This window comes from Melozone crissalis, unplaced genomic scaffold, assembly GCF_028551555.1.
Source record: "Melozone crissalis strain CALT ecotype California unplaced genomic scaffold, PUWL_Pcris_2 ptg000005l_1, whole genome shotgun sequence".
In the NCBI taxonomy this organism is placed as follows: Eukaryota; Metazoa; Chordata; class Aves; order Passeriformes; family Passerellidae; genus Melozone; species Melozone crissalis.
In genome coordinates this window covers 29,607,468-29,624,260 of record NW_026535783.1, presented here as the reverse complement: position 1 = coordinate 29,624,260, position 16,793 = coordinate 29,607,468, and the positions used below count along the sequence as shown (strand labels likewise).

Here is a 16,793-nt window from a genome sequence, read left to right as displayed (position 1 = left end):
AAGAAACCAAAAAAAGAAAGGACTGTACCATCTGTGTGTGAAACAAACTGCATCCCTCTGTTGGCTAGAATTACAAACCTGTACATGGTAGGAAAGCTAGCAAATCTGCTAAATAAAAAATTCTGCTTTTTCCTCCTCGGAGCAGAGGAGGGAGACAAGAGATCAACCTAGAATTCATGATGGTCAGTCTTTCTTACACTTGGTAAGCTTGCACAAATTCTTGCCATAAATCTCCTAGAGGGATGTTCACAAACCCTCCATCCAGCACAAGAAAAAAGATCCTACAAGGTTGTGGGATCTCAGTCTCTCAGAACTGGGGTGCAGGGTGAACGAGACCGCCCCTGGGGGGCTCGGGAGTCCTGGAATGTTGCCAGAAATGTCTGGTGGCTGGACTTTGATCCCACATGGGAGATGACATCAGTATGAGGACGGGAGGATTTCACTGGGGTGAATGGTGAAGGGATAAGTTAATTGGAGTGTGAGATACAGGGTTTAAGATCCCTGTACAGGGGGGTCTAGAGAGGTAAGATGGAGGAATTGGGGCGTGCCCTTTTCCTTCTTCTTCTTCCTCTAGGCCTCCATCTTCTGTGGTGGAGTTGGCACTCCAGGATTGGACCTTACTAGGGGAACACTGGTTAATAAGGGTAGAGGGTATTGGAGAAAAATGATAAATATTGTATACGTAACTCCGGGTATAAAGATAGACGACCGCCCCAGGGGCTCTCAGTGTGTGTGCCCATGGCTGACTGCTGAGCAGAACTCTGTCAGGCCAAGAGAAAATCTTTTAGATAAGCAATTAATAAACACCGAGACCGAGAACAATTCTGAAGCTTCCTCTCGTCCTTTCGAACCCCGGGGGCCCAAGGCCATCTTTGGGCTTTTCCCAGACCATCCAGACAGCACCAAAATCCAACACAAGGTAATTAAAAAATGAAGAGGCCAAATGGAGATTGCTCTGAACTAGCTTGTGGGACTCAAGAGTTTATCCTGTAAAAAGAATGCACTGTGAGATGACTAACAATTAAACCACAGTACACTTCTAGGCAACTGCTCTGGAGACTCATCTTTCTACTGTGTACAGCAGTGGATGAACATGCTACCTCTTCTGAAACACAGACTGCTGACCACTTGAACTATCAGCAGCTGGGTCGCAATCCTTCTTTCCCTCACACTCCGCCAAATTAAAATGAAGGACAACAAAACACTAAAAATTGAGATAAATATGTCTTATATCTTTGGGTAATATCTATATTATCCAGACTGCTCAGGATGGTCAGAATCCGACAGATTCCACCATGAAAACACAGAAAAAATCCAGTTGTGCAGTTCCTGAGGTCTTTAAACAACGTGGCTTGAGAGTTTTGGCCAAGGAGACAGCAGAACATCACAAAACAAAACAAAACAAAACAAAACAAAGTAACAAAAAATCAATAACAACAAGAAGCAGTCTTCCATGGTTTTTTTATCATCCTGGGAGGTGAAACAGACATTCATGGCAACAGATGGGCATTGAGCAGTTCCCTTTCCAAATGTTTTGGTGTTTATGTCCAGTTTTCAGCCCTGATCTAGGAAACCCTGTAAGTCACTTTAGTTAATGTCACTTTCCTGAAGAACTTCATTCATGGAGCCAGGTCATCATTTGCACTGCAGACCACTGGGGAAAGTGTTTAAGATGTCCAACAGATGCTGTGTGTCACACTAGGAAAACACTAGTGGTGAAAAATTTCAGTGGGAATATTTTGCTTCATCAAAACAAAATACATTCTCATAGAAACAATACCTGATACTAATGACCAATACTCTATTGTTCATGGCCACAAAACTCACCTTTCCTTTAACAGATTTAAAAGTAATTAAAAATTCACCAGCTATTTGTTGAGGAAATTTCTAGTGAGGAAACTTTTCCAAGGTAAGTAAATTTCACAGCTGAATTTCTTGGTGTAAATGCTATTCACACCCTTCTCCATTGCCACTATTTGGCTACCCCTTCATAAAACAGAAGTGTGTTTGACAGAAATTTTAAAATAACCTGGTGCAATGAACAATTCCATGGAAATTTCACACAGGTGAAAATCTGCCTTTCCAGCAATGTAAAGAACCCTGGATTAGTAATTCCATTTGCCTGCATCATCATATGTGAGCATGTGTACGAATGAGTGTCACTCATCTGAATGGCTTCACACAGTTACTGCCATTTTGCAGATCCTCTGAAAATTGACTCCTCCACAGACTGAAGTTGAAAGAACTTGGAAAGAAAACTGCAACAGTCTAAATACCAGGCAAAGGTGTGTCTTTTGGCAAGTGATGATCAAGATCACCAAATTTTATTCTTCATCAGATTAAGTAATTTGAGGTTTTGTGTGTTAAAACAGGAAGGCTGCCTTTTTCTCCTTGGACCTACTGAAGACTTCAGTACCAATGGACTCTGTATTATCCCTACCCTTTTAATTGCATAATTTCCTGTTTATACACAATACAAATACTTCCATCAGAATACAAATACATCATCAGAAAGGCAAGAAGATAAGTCAGATCTAAGCCAACCCTATTTCTGGGTTGTAGAGATACTCGTGTGCTCTGCTTATTTTTAGCAAAAGATGGTGGGTAAATCTGAGCCAGCACGTTTTCATTCAATCTGTCCCCGGACACTAACAGATGGTGCTTCCTTGTGCCAACCATTAATGTACGTTACATTGGCACTCAGTGTCAGGACACAAAGCCCACCAAGTCCCTGCTTAAATCTGCTGATGTCAGGAAATTTGATAATAAACAGCTAGCCAGGGACACAGTCCCAAGTTTTTAGTCTACCTCCAAAGCAGCAAAGAAGCTGTACCTCTGCAATGGTGTCAGCTGCTCTGCACTTTATGACTATCAATACAGCAAAAGAGGGTCCTGGACTGGGGAAAAAGGGGTCTTGAGACTAGGCAGGTATGTATCTAAAGATGAAGGGAGAGCCATCTGCTTCAGGGTAATTAGCTGTGTGTTTAAATCTGGGCTTTGAGAATCTTGACAACCAGGACCTTAACGCCCGAACAGTTGAACAAATGACAATTAATATAAATCATTCTAAATATAAATATATGCATATATATGTGCATATATTACCTGGCAGAATGATTTGACTGTTTAGCATTTCTCAGTGCCCCTTGGGCACTGAACATACTAAATTCACTCTCACAGGTCTACTTCCCATGGCTACTAATCCTAAATGATAAGGTCACCTGCAAAAGAAAATTCCACAGAAACTCCTCTGAGGCACTCACTCTGTTCTACAGGTCTGTTGTGCTTATTCTTTGAATACAAGCATCCAAAATTCTTCAGCTGTAAAATTCTTGTTCCTTTCCACCAGGTGCCTCAGTGCCCAGGCTTCTTTCTTGGATTGCTCGAAGCTTGGTATCCACATCTTTTGGAGAGAAATCCAGCCAGGGTTTGACGATGAGAACCAGAATGCCTCTGGTTTGGGGCAGCTCAGATGATTAACCTGAGCCTCCCACCTCTGGGGCAGCCATCCCTGGCAATGAAGACAAATAAAAGGGGTTATTCAGGGACCCAGGCAAACAGAGAAGAAAAGTGCTGTGCCATTAGTACACTGTCCAATCATGTCAGTTACACTCTTCTTCCTGCTGCAGGCTCTACCCATGTCCCTGTGGAAGGCTTCCCCTAAGTGTCTGGGACAAGCTCAGTCATGTTGATAAGTCATGCATCTGAGTCTCAGATAAGGTTTGGCTGCAAATGAGCAGCACCAGCCCACACAAAATGAAATTACAAGACAAGGAGTTATATTTTCATCATTATATTCTGGTTCCATCTTAAATATGCACACACTTACTGAGATTCTTTTTCTAAGGGAAAAAAAAAAAACAAGCCACGAATCTGGCCAGTAGAGCAAACTGGTCTTCATAATTTTACTGACTAGAAAGCGTCAAAAGCACCGGAAAGGAAAATCTGTATCTATCCATTCGCTACCTTTCCATGGCTGCATTCCTAACTCAAAGAGAGAACATATGTCCAGATTTGCACCGGACTTAAAGAGAAAACTCTGGTTAAGTGTAATGCTTGCCAGTTTGTAATTCTCATCACTTCAGTTCACCTTAATAACTTCAAAAGTTTTCTCCATCTCCCCTCTACTGGCTGACCATTTAATGTATTGCTCAGATGGTCATCAGCTAAAGTACGGCTTCTCACAAACACACAACCTGGCTTAGAAACTGTTTCAGTGTTTAGTCACCAAACGTGCCCACAGACAATGGCATGTGAACGTACCCACACATATACAGAAACTGACAGTGATAGAGTGCTTAAGACAGATCAGAAGACATAGATCTCTAGTTCAGTTCCCCCTTCTAAACAGGTGTAATCATATAAAATTGCCTAGGGCAAAATTGAGCTTAGTCTTAAAACACCTCCAAGGGTAGAGATCTCACAACCTTTCTGGACAACCTCTTTCCAAATGTTCCAGATCATCTGAAGAAGGTCAACATGTTAGGCTACTTTCTGCAACATGAAAAAAATCTCCTCCCTGAACAGCTAAGCCTGCAGCTGAAAATGATCACCAGCTCAGTGGTCAATGTCATGCGCTCACACACTGCACTGCAGCACTGTGAGGAACACACATTCTCAACACCTGTTTACATGAGGATGTACAACCCAATGGCACTGGAATACCACGGCTGTCAGCTAGCTGGAAATCTGGTAACCAAACTTCCTGGGACAAATCTGACCCTAATGCCATTTTAAAGCCTCTCTGGGACACAAACACAAATTCACACATACCTTTTCTTTCCGTCTGATGTTTTCCCACACTCTGTTACAAACCATACACTCAAAGGTGTCAATGTAATTGTCCTGGGTGATATCCTGCACTCCCCACTTGCGTTCCTTCATTGTTCTAAGCAGTCTTGGGTTGGAAATGTCCCCTTTCAGTTTCCATTGCAGATAGGACTCATATTCTTCATCATTTGTATCCAGTGTTTTGATATAGCGGGCCAGATCCCGAGGGTGTGAAAAACTGGATACCAGGATTGCACTCTTGTTACTAGGAAGCCAGTCTACAATGCTGGGAGACCCAAAGTACACTGGCACTACTCCCAACTTCAGTGGCCGCCAGAGTTTTTCAGTGATGTAATCTTCACAGATAGCATTTTCAAAAGCAAGAATGAACTTGTACTGTGCCACTATTTTTAAAAAGTTTCCATCATCCATGGCAGCTGGATTTCTGAGATGCTGAGGAAGGTCTCTATTATGCAAACATTCCCCATAAGAGTCTACTTCAATGTGGCACATCAGCTCACGCACATAGCTGTCCCGGTCAGATGGGGGGTTGCAGTCAGACTGCACGTACACAAGCGGTGCAAGCCTTTTCCTCAGGCTGTTTTTCATCTGCAGAGGGATCATGAACCTCAATGACTTCAGGACTTCTACACCCTCAAGATACTGAGTGGTCAGTGGCAGGTGAGAGTGGCGGCTAAATGTCGCAGTGTGGTTGAATAAGGTGATGGTTGCTTCATGGAAGAGTTTGTAGTTGTTTTTCGGTGACTCTTCATGGAAAAGGGCCCAGTCATGATAGTCTTTACGAGGAAGAGGTAAACTGTCTGTACTGAAGTCAGTACCTAGACAAAAGCAAACAGTGTTCATCCTGATCTTATGTATCATGTGACACTAACTACAATGACAGAAGTCTAGTTTTAATGTAGTATCAGTGCTACAACCATCACATTTCTGACACTATAAGGCAGTTATTTCAAAGAATGCAATTAATGCAAAGGCACAAGAGCATAATGACAGATAAAAATGAATTTCATAGCAGAAGAACCTAGAGAAGTGGGATCAGTAGTTAATATTAAAGTGGTTTCCTTTCATGTCATATTAGTTTAAAGGCCTCTCATTTCAAAGGATCACTAGGAATTCCATATTTCAATGCACTGAAATGAGACTAGTAAGATGTTTAATAATCCCCTGGTTCTCTAAACAGGGGAACAGATGGTATTTCCTCTGTGATGTGAAGAAAATGGTTACCACAGAACTCAGTTTGGTTCTAGTAATAAAACAACTAAATGGATGCTAAAATCCTGGACAGGATTAAGAAGAAAAAAATAATTACTTCAAGTTTTTAAAAGACATGGAACTGTAGAGACTTAGGAACTATTAACTTTTCAAAGAGGAAATTAAGAGGTGATGTATCACAACTGCCTACCAGATACATAAAGAAGTAGCTTCTGGCAGAAGACAGATCCTCAAAGTAATGCCAATAATAGAAGTAGAATAATGTCTAAACTCTAAAAACAGTCAACTGCAGAAATTGGGAAAAGTGTGGTCGAAACCTTAGGACAAACATAGATGACTTTTCTCAAAGGCTGGTCTGTACAAAACTAAGTTGAAAGTACCAGTTCATTAATGCACTGCTTGCTCTCCATTATTACTGCACTACACTCTCATGACCAGTCTTACCGCAGATTATATGCAAACTTGCCCCATTTCTGTCAAGATACTTCCTCACTGTCCTAGAACCGTATCTGTTTTCTACTTAAGAAAAGGCACTGAACATACAAAACTTTTAGCTAATATTGCCAAGCAAGACAGGTTCAAAAACTAAAAATAACACTGAAGAGCTGGTTCAGAAAATATCACAAATTCTTATCTTCAGATAAATTACCATCTGTGGCAGCCTAACCTTTGTGTAGCAAACTCCATGGATGATTGCATCTGGGACAATTGGGAATATAAGGTCTTAAACAGGTTGTGCTTAAACCAACTAAGGGGAATGACCAGTAAGCAGCAGATTCTCTGGAGGCAGAGTAATGCTTTCTCCATGCCAGCTTCCCTCTTTCACCATAAGACAGAGATGCACAGTCACAAGAGGCAGGGTCAAACAGTAGCCATATCTCTATAGGGGGCTATGGACCACAAACAACTGCAAACCACCTCAACTCTGACCAGGAACTCTCCATAAGAAGACTGCACATGCCTTGTACTGTTGCAGACACAAAAAATTCCCATCCCTGGGAAGGGATCTAGGTATTCCCATGCCAATTTAAAAGTATATAACCCAGTACACTCTTTGTTTTGCAGGCCCCTACCCTCAATGAATGAAGACTGCAACCATCACTCCTATCTTGGACATCAAAATTGCAATGATCAAGAATCATCACTGGATCCATCAGAGGTGTCTTTTTCCTCTTCACTATCTAATTCCTTCCTTTTATCCCTTCCTCCTCTTTTTCTCTTTCTTTTCCTTACATATTTTCTTCATGAGATTTTTATACTTTTATAGGAAAGAATTAGAGCCATATACCTTCTTTCCACTGCAATTAAATTGTTTTGAAATAAACCTGGCTCATCTATACACACCAGTCATCCAGACTGGTTTCATTCTAATTCACCCAAGGAATCTATTAAAAGGAACCTCAGTTACCATCCTTCAGAGGTGGGTCCTAACACCATCTCACTCACACTTGTAACTTTTCACTCTCCATTCTACAGTGGTTTGAGGTCTACCCCTGACCTCAAATCACTGATGGCAAAAAGAAGGGGGTGCTGGCAAAAGCCTTACACAGAATACTGATCTAAAAACAAAGATATGAAGAATATTTTTAAAAATGCCCAGTGGTCCTGGCAGATATATGAGCCTGCCAAAATGACTCCAAGGACAACCTTATAAAACTAATATGAGACTTCATTACTGCAGCAGAGACAGAAGTTAGCTGTCAGAAATATAAAAATCTCCTATAGAGCAAGATCCTTCAGGAACATCAGGTGGGGATGTTTAAGGCCACTAAACATTGACCTTCTGTCTTCTGCTCAGGTCCTAAGTCCTCAGCACTAAAAGAATGAAAGGGTATGCCACTCAAGAAAAAATATTATTTGGTTCTTCTGGTTTTGATGTGTTATCTTGTTTTTGGTGTGTTATTTTGTGACAGAAGAAGGTGAGGAAAACTGAAAGTTAATCAAATCCTCATGGAGAAATTCATAAAGTCTGTCTGGCTTTGAAAACACTTTGTTTTAGGTGATGCCAAGAGAAGAAACAGTGCATACCTACAATAATGAAATGCTGTGGATTGCAATCCCAGCACTGCAGCTCGGTCTCTTACAAGGGTGCTCCCTCTTTCAGGTAGTGTTGCAGGAAAAAGGGGATGGAAACACAGACAAGAATGAGAGAAAGACAAAAAAGCAACACATAAAACTTACCAAACTAGGAGACAGTTAAGTCAGGCAAAGAGAAATGTAAAGAAAAATGCACTATAAAATCTCAGAATCTCAGAATCATTTATGTTGGAAAAGACCTCCAAGATTATCAAATTCAACCTTTGATAAATGACCACACTGTCAACTGGACCATGGCACTTAATTCCACGACCAGTTGTTTCTTGAACAACCCCAGGGATAGTGACTTCACTATCACCCTGGGCAATCCACTTCAATGTTTAACAACCTTTTCCATGAAAAAATTTCTCCTGATGCCCAACCTGGACGTCTCCTTGGTTCAGCTTGAGGCTGTGTCCTCTCATCCTGTCACTGGTTGCCTGGAAGAAGAGGCCAACCCTCACCTGGCTACAGCCTCTCGTCAGGGAGTCATCAAGAGTGATAAGGTTACCCCTGTGCCTCCTTTTCTCCAGGCTGAACAACCCCAGCTCCCTCAGCCATCCTCACTGAACTTCTCCAGACCCTTCCCCAGCTTTGATGCCCTTCTCTGGGCATGCTCCAGCACCTCAATGTCTTCTTGAAATAAGGGGCCCAAAACTGGACACAGTACAGATCAGAGTGCATCAGAACGACTGAATTTAATACAACACTTAATCGACCTCAGTCCAGCAAGAAGACAAAAAGGATTAAAGGAAAGATGACATCAGCATGCCCCCTACCCCGTGAGATGAAGGAAATAAGGAAGCACATGATGGAATAAAGTACCACAAGACTAGAATTATGAGCAATTTCACTTCCTAACTATTATTTTGCAAATCTTAGATATGCAGAAGAGAAATATATATGCTGCTAGGAGAGGTTATGCATTTTAGAAGACATCTTCCATTCAGAAGTCATACTCCAAGGACTCAGTGCTCCAGCACAGAACAGCTGGATATCCCTTCTCTCTTAGGAACAACATCCCTGAGGCCCTGACAGTTCCAGCTCATGCTGACTGAGTCACATTGACAGCTCATGATAAATACTACATTCTATGAATTATGTGACACTGAAAAGGTGGAGCTGGGAATTTCTCACAAAAGCAGAAACAAAGTCTAGCAAGGAGATGCCACATTTCATTTCAGAAAAAAAGACAGCGACACTTGACAAAGTTATCACCTACACTGAGGGGCTCCCCAGGCCAGGACAGTGAGTCGGGACAAGCTGCATAAAAGCTGGTGTTCCTAACAAAGCAGTTGTGCTGGGAAACATCAATATCCTGTATTTTTGCACAGTGCTTTTCTTAATCTTTAGATCATTCTTCTCTTGATTAGCTTACTGATCAAGTACTGGAGAAATTATTGCATTTTTTGGAAGGTGAAACTGTGCTCTGATCCAGCCTTAGCATGGAAATGCAGATACCTAATTTTCACTCAGCAGGCTCTTTAGAGGGAAAGTCTGTAAAAGTAAAATATGCCTTTTTGTAGACTCACAGCTCACTGCATCATGGCAGGGGGAGAGAGGGAGAGAAAGAGAGAATGAAAGAAAAACTCTGTTTTGGCATTGTGAGATCATTTACTGTGGTTAAAAAATAAGTAACAATTATGCATATTTTGACAATTTATACTGGGCGTAAGACTCTCCCTGTAGCTTTTTTTTTCTTTTTATAGTGATGCATCACTATAAAAAGAAAAAAAAAGCTACAGGGAGAGTCTTGCGCCCAGTATAAATTATCTTTTAAAAATGTGAGAGTAAACTATGTCCAGAAGCCTGCTAAAAATGAAGAGCAACAATCCTTCTAATACTGAAAAAGACAAATTAAACTACTACTAGAGACCAAAACCACCAGACTTTACAGCTTTCCTGTCATGCAATCCAGCTTTCTTTGTCTTTAATTGGGTCAGCTTCTCATTCCTTTGCTGTTATTCCTTTGCTTTCATGATTAACCACCATATTATCTGATAAAGCTGACCTACTTGGGAGATCTAAAAAGATCAGTGATGAGAAGTTTTTCTTTCACTGATAACAACAAAGCTTAGGGCCCTTCTTCCCTATATTTCCACTTCACCTGTATTCAGGTTGAGTAAATGAGATTCAGTATCCTGATTTATTTTATTTCCAGACAAAATATCTGAACATACCAGTCAGAGAAAAGCATTTGAATTTATTTTTCCACCTAAAACTTATGCTTTCTTTCAAAAACAACTGTATGGGGGAAAAGAACAAAGTTGATGAAGTAAGATCTACTTTTAAATGATGCATCTTTCATGCTCTGTAGACTCACTTTACAGTGTATGTAATGGGAAGTCCCTGGCAGAGCCAAAGCGGCTCAGAAGATTGCACTAACTGCTGCTCCCTGTATGGAATCAATAGGTTTCTTTCACTACATTCCATTTAGAGTCTGCTAGTAATTTCTTGGCACTTGAGGCAGGGGAGTTTCTCTGTTACCAGAGAATGCATTATTTTTAGACAAAAGACTTGCACAAGTGCAACAGAGTGTCTGCTAGGGGTGACAAGCCAGAAGACTGGAAAAAGTTGGCTTTGTTGGAATCCATAAGGTTAGAGGATTTTTAAGAAATAGTTAAAAAAGGTATGTAAGCCTTAGATTGGAGTTTTTTTAGCATTGCAAAAAAGTTTCCCATGCAAGCAGAAAAGTTTCCCAAGCAGTAGACGTGACAAACAACAATAGGCCTCAGTAGAATTGGCTTTAGGATGGCAACAAGGTTATTTAATGTATATCTTCAGAAGATTAGCATGAATAGAACTCTGTTCTTTGTCTCTTATGAACTAGTCTTTGTTTTAGCTACCATTACGTATGTTTTATAAGATTGGATAGAATGCTTGTCAATATGTGTTTTCTGTGTGTGATTGGCTAAAAATGTAGACTGAGATGATTTTATGTATTGCTGTATGAGCCCTCTCAGAGGATACATTTTGGGGTGGATCAGTGAGCTGTCATGTCTCCATTTTGTATTCTGAGACTGATGTGCTGGAAATAAAAGCAAAAATCTCTTCACTGGTCTGTTTACAATGCTATCCATATTTGGATATTTTGCCGCGGCCTAGTGGGTTCCTTTTTTAAGACGTGGGTTCCTGACACAATTAGATTTATATCTACCCATCCCTCAACAGGCTTGATCTCAGACTGTCTTTAAATGCTTTGGCAATGACATGAAATTATCTTTTCTTCCATGAACAGGGAGTACATGTGATTGGAAAGCAGCATGAGACAAGGCATCAGTCATATTACAGATGTACATGGTCACTCTTCAGAGTAGTTTTACAGAGCACTTCTAATGGTATTCAGCACCAAACAAAGTTTAACCCAATGAGCTGCATAAATTTCCTGTTCTAAGTCATTGCCACCTAGAATGCTTAATCCCTATGGGGAAAGAACTAAGCAGGAGTAAAAGTTACTTCTTTAAAAACAAATAGATTCTTACCATAGAACAGAAATGCTCTTGTCATCGGATTGTGCTGGTAGGTCTTGTTTATAGTAAAGAAGCAAACATCCTCTCCACACTGACTGAATCTCCCTGTCTCTCCAGTCAGGGGAGACCACCAGAGCAGGACAGGATAGTGATTTACATCAGACTCTGTCTTGAAGCTGCTGTAAAGTTCCTGCTTCTTAAACTGAAAAGCATGTCTCTCCCCAGGCTTCAATGGGCTGCTGTGCATGCTGGAGATTACTGACACCTTATTCTCTGAATTGCCCAGTTCGGTGATAACCTTCAGGGAAAGAAACATACATATCACAACACATCGCTGTCATTAGCCAGGACATCTGCTTGCAATCCAGAATTAAGGTATCAAGCACTAAGTCAGTATGTTAAGTTTCTGTCAGTCAAATGGGATGCATTTCACCAACTGCAAACATGAGGTCATACATCAGAACAGCAAAAGCTTTAATTTTAAATTGTAAGGAGAAGGCAGAAAATACATTTCTGTACAGAGACATGGCCACATCATATGTGACTTAACAACACAACTTCTCTTTTCTCCCTGGAAAATGCATAGGGCAGAAAACAGCCCTTCAATAGCTAGGTTTCTTCTGAAAATTAGCTGTTAAAAAACCCATTACAGCCTTGTCCCCCAGCCTAAGGAGTTCAAACACGTGAAAAGAGGAGGCAATGCTGGATAGAGGCAAGACAACATGGCATGGTATGTTGCAACATTGCTGAGAAACTCCTCCGGGAGCTAAGGATATATACAAGAAAAGTATTCTCTGGGTTGTGTCATTTCCAGAGTCAGCTATCACCACAAGGCCAACGCTGCTAACAGAGTAACTCCTGGTGAAGCACTGACTAGTACGGAAAATGTCTGTCGCCTCTCTCATGTGACAGAATTGTCTCCTGCTTTGACAGCAATCTCAAATATACCCCACCCCCTTGCCCCTGTACCTGGAGTGTCAGCACAAGGAAAAAGGCAGCTGCAAAGCAGAAGCAAGATGCCCAAAGTATCTTCCTCCTCATCCTAATCATGCTGCACTACCAGGCCTGCCAGAGCAGTTACATCTAGGCATTAGGAAGGTCAGCTCATCCAAAGTCTTCACTCTTTGCTGCTGGGCTTTCCCACTTCATCCTTATTGCTCTTCATGGTGACTACTGCTGAAAAAGAGTAGAGCATCAACACAGACAGCTGCTTCAAAGCTCAGTGGTTAGTTCCATGTCTACCCATAGCCTTCTGTAGGTGCCAGAGCCACATTTTCAGCCAGGTATCCAGAAAGCAGCCTGCCCAAGACAGCACTCTTGCTCACAAAGGCCCAGGCACATACACTCCCTGTAGACATCCTGGACATCCTCTCATCCTTGTAGTCAGTGTAAGGAATGGCACTGGCTCAGTAGAGTGTGAGGGCCACTGCTTTCATGAGTTTCAGATGTCAACCTGTGCTGCTTTTCAGCAGACTCACAAACAGGGAAGCAACGAAAGACTTTCCTTCTCTGGGCAATCTCTGAAAATGCTCCTGGAAAGGCACACAACTACCTGGCCTTGGACTTACTACACTTCAGTCTCCTGTGACTTCTCTTCACAAACATAAAGAAAGCTCATGGAATATGCTCTGTGTCCAATGCATAGAGAAAGTAGCCACATGATACACACACATATACAGTTAAATTTAAAAAGTTCCCCTTTCTGAGTAATCTGCACCTGTGTTGGTCTGCCTCTCTTCAAATAACTTTCCCTTCCCCAGTGCTTTTTTTGGCTTTCAGAGAACCCTACTGTTTTCTTGCATGATGGATGTTTCTGCAAAAAAATCCCAACTCGTGGCAGCAGAAGTTGCAAAATTCCAGCCACGTCTTGAAAAATAAAAATAAAGGATGGTAGAAAGATAGGACTGTAGCACTTCACACAGAGATGTAAAGTTTGAAAATGAGGGTGTTCTGAAAATTCAGAGATATGACAATGAAATTTATGCTTGTTTTCCTGCCAGCTTTCCCCCCATCTTAATCCAAATCACAAAGTTCTAAAGCCCTGACAAAGAGGGATGGGTCCCAAACCTACTTCCTGCTGTTGTACTATCAGGGTGGTGCTGACAGCTAGAGGACAAAAAATATTCTTTTTCTGCTCTTCCTGGCACATGAGTTCATCCCTTTCCCTCAAACATCAGAAAGGCCTCTTTAGCAAAAGCTGACATGAAACCCTGCTGTGCAATTCTGCTCTGCACAGGCCAGCTGCTTTTGAAGGTCTGTGTGGGTGTGAAAGTGCATGGCTGCCAGTTAAGTGCTTCTCAGATCAGGCAGGATTCTCCATAAAGCCTCTGCACCTTCTGTGCCTCTGCAGTACAGCCAAAAAGCGGCACCAGGAGGGGAAGGGGATGAATTCTGCCCACTGCTGTGTTGGCACACCTGGAGCTGGACAATATTTTTAACACCACATATCTTACCAGGCCAGTGCATGGCAAAAAGCAAGATTCTGATGATCCACTGAACACCGTACTAACTCCTGCCGTGCTAAAAGAGTAGCAGTAATTGTCACATTTTCAGGTTCTAGAGGGGGAACTGACCATAGCACGGGTGTATTCCACCTATTAACCCCCCGGTACCACTGAGCCACTTCATTTTTGCATCTGCGGTCCCCAACATGCAATACTTCTGCCCAGCACTGCGGCGCGCACTTGGCCTGGGCCACGCAAGGAAAGCTCTGTCCCGTCCCAGCGCCACTGGCAAGGATGATCTTGCAAAGCTTTCCCACCTCTGCCAGGCTGAGCGGCGGCCCTGAGGACTTGAGGGAAGAAGGATAAATCACCACCCCAGGCTGCCCTGCGGGAGCAGCAGCTCTCTGCAAATGCTTCCAAACTTCCTGCCAGCTCTGGCCCCCGCCTCTCCTTCCAGCTCTGTGTCGCCGCAATTCTATGGGCTCAGCATCCCAGCCAGGGTTTTTCCCGCTCCCCGAAACGCTGCCCCTTCCGTTACCGAGGCTCTGCGCATCCCGCAGCCCCGGCCCTGCTCCCGCCGTGGGTCGGGCATCCTCCGGCCGGGGGCCCGCCGCCGTACTCACCCCGAGAAACTCGCTCCCGCCTCACCGCCACCGTCTCCCTCTGGCCGGGTCTGAGGGGGTTTGGGGTGTTTTGCTGCTTTTTTTTTAACTTTCAGCTAGTGCACCCACTTGCAGGGCGGAGGGGCGGCGGGCGCGGGGCGGGGGCGGTGCGGATGCCGCCTCCCTCCGCCCAGCCGCGGGGGCGGGGAAGGGGTCGGCTCTGCCCCGGGCCGCCGGGGCCTGCACGGGGAACGCGGAGGAGTGATCGCCATGAGAGCGCCGTCACTTCCACGCCACCCGACTGGTCCTCTGCAAACCCTCACTGCAAGACCTCACCCGGTTCCCAAAAATAAATCCGCCCCGACACTGATTCCTATAGCTGTTTGCATAATAGCGCGCTTTGCGGTTTTGTGGCGTTTTTTTTACAACAGTGCTGGCGCTATCCTGACGGAGACTTTACATGGACTGCATGAGGCCAGCGGGCAGTCAGAAAGAGAAATGCGTCACGGCAGCTGGGAAGCCCCGAGGAGCTGGGAGAGCCGGCCCGCGCTCGCCGAGGGCAGGGCGCATCCCTCGTCCCTCTGGAGCGGGGCTGCGGCAGCGCCCCGCAGCTGAGACCCTGCCGTGCTTCCAGCCTTGCGGGGCATCCCTGCCGGGCCGTGCCTGCCGACCAGGGAACAGTCCTCTCTGCCCGCTCGGGGCTTCCTGAAGCTGGGAAACACTTGGTGCACCTCTTACTCTTTACAGATGTTTACCCCAAAAGCTTGGTTCTGCAAGGTCAGCTCAGTACTTACCCACCAGATACAGACTTAGGAACCACCCGTTCTTGTATATGTCATTCACATTTTGCATACATACACATTTGTATTAACATAGAAATACCTCATACCTATACGCTTCTCCGTAGGTACTTATACAGAAACACTTGAAAGTGAGGCATCTGCTGTTTCTAACCCAGACATGGCAGGCAGGGGTGATTGCAAGGGGAGTGGAGGGAAGCAGAATTCCAGAGGAGGCAGAGGGGACACCTGCGACTCAACTGAAATGCATGACTGATAAAAGCTGTAGAAATTTTATGCACACAGCTCATCTCCTTACTCTGGGTGTGTAACGCTGGCAGCCTTCCTGAGAGGATCAGAAGGGCACCCAGCAGGCATCTCGAATCCAGCCCTCTGCAGCAGTGTCCATGAGACCCGAGTCATGCTGGCTCTGCTCCCTTTCCACTACAGCTATTCTTGCCAGTAGCCCCTTTGGAACAACACCCACGTCTTACTGCAGCAGAGAGCTCTGAGTTCTCTCTGAACTACCAGTCTCCTCCTAAGATGAAAACTAACAAGCGATACTACAATGCTGGGACATACAGATTTACTTATACGCCAGTCTTTGTTTAAAGATTAATCCCAGCTCTTGTCCTATTTGTCTCTTCCTCCCAAAGGTTTTAGCTGTTGGAGTCATATTTTTAAGTAGAAGCTTTCAGGCTGGGTTTTAATATTATTTTTGAAGTTGAATATTATCTTGAAGCATTTATAGATATTCGACCTGAACATGAAGGATCTCAACTCACTTTTAGTCATGAGGAATAGAGCAAGAATCTCCAAGTATTATTTTGCAAAGCAGATTCACGTGAAAGCAGAAGTCTGTGAGGACTGAGGCTAGCATGACACAATGAGTGTGTAGTTCAGTAAATTAAATTGAGTGGTTGGAAATGGATCAGAGACCTGGTATGTTTTATGGAAGGACTTTCTGTGATCCCACTGCATTTTGATCTACTCTGTAATTTAAAACTTAGTTATATTCCTGGCTTTCACATTTCCTCAGCTGGCGGACTCCTAATTGCTCTCACAAACACAAAACTTAATTGTAAAATGCCTCAGCTTCCGTCAACAGGCGTGACTTTTCTCAGTTACTGTTCCTCAAACCTTTTGAAGCAGTCCACAGACACAATAACCCACATCTTCAGACTGAAAATACAGAACTGTGTCCTGAGGGATAGCTGTATGGTCCCATGCCATACACAAGTTGTTCTTGGACCAGCTCAGTCCAGTGGCTGGCATCAGAGAGACTCACTTTTGTTTCTTGTCCTGTTATGCCACTCTGAGGAAATAAGCTCTTATTGCAGGATTTGGTTTGTCTGTAATCCATGTTAAATAGCTGGTAAAGATGATATCAGCATAAGCAATGGCAGGGCCAAATCATCA

The 16,793-nt window shown here is 43.4% G+C and overlaps 1 protein-coding gene across 1 annotated transcript; it reads right to left on the bottom strand.

The window, feature by feature from the left end:
• Positions 1-1,462: 1,462 nt before the first annotated feature.
• On the bottom strand, positions 1,463-14,774 carry FUT10 (fucosyltransferase 10). The gene is made up of 5 exons (XM_054284736.1): positions 14,617-14,774; positions 12,519-12,722; positions 11,562-11,847; positions 4,774-5,609; positions 1,463-3,511 (listed from the first exon to the last, which is right to left on the bottom strand). Exons 2-5 carry the CDS (start codon positions 12,597-12,599, stop codon positions 3,287-3,289), a joined length of 1,428 nt encoding a protein of 475 aa, XP_054140711.1. The 5' UTR covers positions 12,600-12,722; positions 14,617-14,774; the 3' UTR covers positions 1,463-3,286.
• Positions 14,775-16,793: the final 2,019 nt, after the last annotated feature.

Bases quoted from the DNA above. Each gene is read 5' to 3' on its own strand.
- FUT10 (XM_054284736.1), bottom strand. From the start codon at position 12,599: ATGATTAGGATGAGGAGGAAGATACTTTGGGCATCTTGCTTCTGCTTT. The intron at 11,848-12,518 runs GTACAGGGGCAA...CTTTCCCTGAAG, and splicing joins TCCTTGTGCTGACACTCCAG to GTTATCACCGAACTGGGCAA. The intron at 3,512-4,773 runs GTATGTGTGAAT...CTTCATTGCCAG, and splicing joins ACATCAGACGGAAAGAAAAG to GGATGGCTGCCCCAGAGGTG.